Source organism: Metarhizium robertsii (assembly GCF_000187425.2).
Source record: "Metarhizium robertsii ARSEF 23 chromosome Unknown MAA_Scf_8, whole genome shotgun sequence".
NCBI classification, from domain to species: Eukaryota; Fungi; Ascomycota; class Sordariomycetes; order Hypocreales; family Clavicipitaceae; genus Metarhizium; species Metarhizium robertsii.
Window position 1 is genome coordinate 111,803 of NW_011942226.1, and position 5,308 is coordinate 117,110.

The 5,308-nt window shown below is 49.0% G+C and overlaps 1 protein-coding gene across 1 annotated transcript; it reads right to left on the reverse strand.

The window, feature by feature from the left end:
• Positions 1–244: 244 nt before the first annotated feature.
• On the reverse strand, positions 245–3,985 carry MAA_00885 (transposase; the record flags this gene model as incomplete). The annotated part of the gene is made up of 6 exons (XM_007818883.2): positions 245–350; positions 377–1,034; positions 1,180–1,546; positions 1,867–2,348; positions 2,441–3,354; positions 3,516–3,985. 6 exons carry the CDS (start codon positions 3,983–3,985, stop codon positions 245–247), a joined length of 2,997 nt encoding a protein of 998 aa, XP_007817074.2.
• Between the last annotated feature and the right edge of the window lie 1,323 nt (positions 3,986–5,308).

The window sequence follows — 5,308 nt, forward strand, 5'->3', positions numbered from 1 at the left end:
TGCTGCATAGAGATCTTCTAAGGTGTAGGAGTCTTTCATTTTATCACCCCGTACGATCCATCTGGCTCGTGCGTAGGGATCAGCATCCTTTGGGTATTTCTCATCATACACCCATCTGCCGTCTAGAGCAACTTTGCCCGGTGGCAGCTCAACAAGTATCCAGACATCCATCTCAACGAGGCTGCGGAACTGTCTTTCCATTGCTGGCAGCCACTTCGACTTATAGTCGTTTCGCACACGGGCATCAAACCAGTTCTTTGGGACCCGTGGCTGGTTGAGATGTTCCCTGATCTTTATGACCGTCCACATCGGTATCAGTGGGCGTTTTGCCTGTCCCTGTCTGATATCTTCTTCTCGATATATTAGATTGACGTACTTGGATGATCTTTCTGCAGCAATAGTAGCGCCATTGTCTGAGGAGTCCCGCCGTGGTTGATCACGCAGGCTACGATGTGAAGTCTGGCTGGGATTATTGTCTTGATCAGACACTAACCCCTGGCCCATCAGCTGTTCCGACGCTGAATCTTCAACATCCTGTTCTTCGGAAAATGTGCCATGTATTGCCTGTGCAGGTGGGATGGGTTGTTCCTGCTGCATATCCTCCTGTTCTTCTAGGGCAAGCTGGTTCCGAATTTGTGTTTCATTTCCCCTATATTGTTGGGCCGGCGTATAGGGTGGTGTTTGTTCTTGCAAGGTGTTGCGCGGTGTTTCTGATCGTGGGTTCTCATCCACGTCTGCAGGTGCCTGTCTTCTTGGCCCTGTGTCTTGATGAAGCTGCTCATGCTGCCTTTGGCTAGCACCGCTGTCATCCAGTTGTTCGACCACATCAATATCTGACAGCATACTGTGTGGCGATTCGAGAGGTGTTCCCAGCCTAATATCTGGGGACAAGGAACTCCGGTCCGTTGAATGTGTTTCTGGTGTTATTGTGCCAGACGGATCCGCACGATGTTCCTCTGTTTGTTTTCCGTTTAGGTCTGTGCCTAGCTCATTCCGCACTTCTGTGTAAATGATCTTTCCAGAACCTTCAGGGTCTGGCTCGACGAGTTTAGCTTCGTATTCAATCGTCGGATCAGTACGGGTTTTATTGTTGGGTCCCTCATGGAAGCGCACATCACGGGCTCGGACGACTCGTTGTTTATCCGGAAGCCATATTTTGTATACGTGGGCCATGCAGACCTTCCATGCCAACAAGGTTGCCAATCTTGGCTTTACTGGCCATTTTCTGGCTCTTGACTTGAATTTCCTTGGGTATTGTGACGTATGCTTTACAACCCCATGTGTGGATATGCCGGAGACTTGGTTCATACGGCAAATTGATGATCTTGAACATCCGTTGGATTGGGCTTTGCCAGTTGTACCGCCGTGATGGTAGGAGATTGTGAACATATACACTGGTCTCCATGAAGAGAGGCCATAGTTCTTGAGGTAATTGTAGCTGAATAAGCGTTGTGCGGGCTCCAGCTGCAATATCTTTGCCAGCTTTCTCGGCTCTGCCGTTCTGTTCATGGGCATAAGGTGTTGTGTATTTGATCTTGACCTCTTCCTTGTTGCCCCATCAGTGTGGGGAATCTGTCTACATCTATCTACCGACGGCTCCGATAGATAGATGTAGATGCTTAGTCATAAACTGAAAGATAGATAGGTAGACATCGCACATGCCTGGGCTATGCTTATTGCCGTGACACCAGTAAGAATGGAGCAGACATCCGGCAGAACTACTACATCTACATGTAGATGTAGATAGACGTCATCTATCTACATTTTCTTCGGAGTCTAACCCTAACCCTCTGACAGGCCACCACCCATGTCCTTCAGCAACCCGTCGTATCCTTCCAACAATCCAGCCTTCAACCATGATCTGACCGTTTGGGCAACTGAAACTGTACTCGAATCTAAACGAGTTCGCCTTGGAGACACCATGCTGCCTGCGGACGAGAAAGCTCTCTCACATTCGGCGGCCATGGCGGGGATCGACAGGATATCGATCGCCATCTTGGCTACGCGAGGGTATTCAAACCGCTTAGCAGACCAATACTGGAGTGGGTTATCATGCTTTGTATATACATCCTGCTTTGTACGTAGCCACCTCTCGAATTCGTCTGCGATCCCTTCTTCCTCACAGCTAGTATAAGGTATCAATTCGTCTTGAATCGAGTCAAAAGGATTGGATTCACGAGCTCTCACTGCCAAAGGAAGACTACTGTCACACAGTTGCCACTGGATGGGCAGATCTCGATATTCCTCTTCCCATAGCGTTTGGACAAGATGATGAACCTTGCAAAGCCATTCCTCTCTTCCGCCATATGCCTTCTGCAAAAAGGCCCACTGTATGCCAGGGTGTAGGACTGTGGCAGCATAGTACATCGGGTCTCATCAAGTTTTGTGTAATATTTATTTAACTTGAGCCAGGCAGAGTTGATACAAGTGGAATAGTAACTTGGTTCTGGTCGGCATTGTGCTTCAATTTTCGCCTTCTCCAGTGTCGTTAAGAGGAACTCATAGGCAATAGCTATTTGCCATATCACGCCGTACTGCGCCTCAACCCCTCCTTTACGAACTCTGACCTGGCCGTCTCCTTCGAGTCGTAAAAGACAGGAGTCAAACATGGCAAGAATATTCTTAAGCCAGCCGAGAGCGTCCCAGTCCTGGTCCGTAAGCAGATTCCCTTCATCGAGACATTTTGGTGCTGAATTTCGTCGTTGTGTGGGTTTCGATCGAGATCTGGTGAGCTTCTTGCTCGATTGCACAGTGATGTCGATCAACTCTTCAAGATATTGTCGGAGCGTTATTGCACGCTCAATCATGTAGTACTGTGAGAGCCAACGTGTGCTGTTATCGAGAACTACATCTAGTGTACCTGGGTAGGCCTTGTCTGGATCCTCTTCCTGAAGCCTTCGCAGCATTGCTGTAGCCTGATTTGATCGATGGACCCAGACCACAAGATTATGCAACTTGCCTACGGGGCCGCCGGCCTTGGTCCATTCGTCAAAGTCATCGGGACCAAGATCTTCAAAAGAATCGCCATTGTTGATGAAGAGCATAGCTCGAGCGACGCGGTGAAAGACGTGCCCGAAACACCGTATCCTCTTGCTGGCCGGGTCCCTCCATTTCAACGTACGGCCCAACTCCTCGACGGCTCGGTCATTATTTGCAGCATTATCTAGAATAAAGCAGCCCACTCTGTTCTGCAAAACCAACTCGAATTCCTCAAGCACCTCTGTAACGGCGATTGAGATGTTCTCTCCAGTGTGAGATACAGAGATGGTAGGAAGACCCAGGACAATTTTCCTCGGTTGGAATGTTTCCTCGTCAAGGAAAAAAGCATTAATTGAGAAGAATGAATGTCGGTTCCTAGAGGTCCACCCGTCGAACGCACTTTACTAGGGCTTCGTGAAAGAGTGTCAATAACATGGGACTTATATGCATGAAACTCGTTCACGAGCCTTGTCCGAATAGTTTTGTGTGTGAGATGGGCTGAGGTCTCTCGAACCAGGGGATTAAGGTATTCCAACATCTTGTGGAGAGCTTCGTGCTCGGATAGGCGAAAGGACAGAATTCCGTCTGCAATCCACTGGACAAGAAGGCGTTGGAAGTGGGCCTTGTCGAATCGGGCGGCTAGCTCGTCACGAAAGTCGTCGGCTTTGCGTTTCTTGACGGTAAAACCGTGGAGGGAGGCTTGATTTGGAGGTCGCTCGGGGGGGTGCCATTTGGCTTTTGCTGGGTCGGGATGGGAGATATTGTGGGCTTTGCCTAGATGGCCTTCGATGTTCCGGGTGTTCGATGAAACATAGGCTTTCGGTTTATGGGCTTTCTGTCGTATGCAATGGCAGCAGAGCCAGCAAGTTGGACCAAACCTGCTGCCAGTAGTCCTGGCTTGAACATCATAGCCGTGAGCCCAAAACCATCCGGTGGCTAGCCCACTTCGAGTTGAGAGAACCCATTGAGCGCGGATGGATGGAGAAACTGCTTCCCAGTCTTTCATTGTCGCATGGCTGCTAATTAGTGACGATGACTGTATTCCAATTGAAATTGCCTGGCTGCTCGCCGGTGCAGAACTGACTGGACCCGTTGAGTGGGTGGATGAGTCGGGTTCGGTTGCCATTTCGAGCGTCGAACTATCGCACAGGTCAGACGCGTAGCTGTCAATAGTAGAGGAGTATCGAAACGGCCTTCCCACATGATCTATGGACTACAAGACACGATACAAAATGCTGCTGGCAAAAGGGGGTCGAAAAAGCAAAAAATAGCCAGCATCCAAATCGCAAAGATCGTCGGCGTTGCCCATAGTACCGGAACATCTTCCTTCAGGTAGTTTTAGGTTGGCGCAAGGTACCTGTACATCCCACCAAGTTCTATGCCTCTATCTACATTTCGTCTATCTACCAGGTAGCCAGGTAGGTAGATAGATGACCCACATGACCTCTTGGTAGATAGATAGATGTAGATCTACATCTATCTACATCTACATTTCATCTACATCGGTAGATAGATTCCCCACACTGTTAAAGAGTGACATGGTGAAATGATATTAATATGTATTTGAGAAAAGAGAGTTGATCATCGTCTGTTCCCACCACCGGCTAGCGTCATACACTGATCTGGAAGAAATTGTTACAAAGAGGCCGCACTCAGAAGACTCTTTGGTCTCGATCGGTTCTGCTTCCGCTTAAGGCGGCTAACTCTGGCACGAAGAGTGGCCTGTCCAGTGAGGAAATTATATACTCCCACCATCTACGAGTACGTCCAGTGTCAGAGTCACAAAAGATCGAGTATAATGGCGCCGAAGGTGCCAATTGTATTGAATGAGAATTATCTAAGGAGCAGCGAAACTATACAAAAGAGGTTACAACAGTTGTCCTATAGAAGATAACATCCGGACTTCTCCGGATAGGCTTGATATGCGACATCCAGCTATTGCGTCTCCCGTCAAGGAGAAATTTGTCTTCTGCAGCTCTCAAGGCCGCTTCATCAGCAGAAGAGATCTGGTTCGCAGAAAATCGGCGAGAAGGGTCATGGCCTAGCTTTTGAACTTGGTCCTGAAGTAGCTTTAAAGAACTGAGTATCTGAGGACAATGACAATTTTAGCGTTCATTGGCATCACCGACGCCAGAGCTGTCATAATGTCGGGAGGGGAACAGCCGGTTCTGGCGCCCAGGGTCAATCCCAGGACAAGTCTGTTCGTACAACCCCAAGGTGTTGGACGGAAGATGATGGCTGAGTTTCACGACCGCGAATTGACCGCTCTCTGAGTTACCCTCGTCTCCTGGAACGCCAAGGGTGTTGGGGGTGTTGAACATGAAACAGC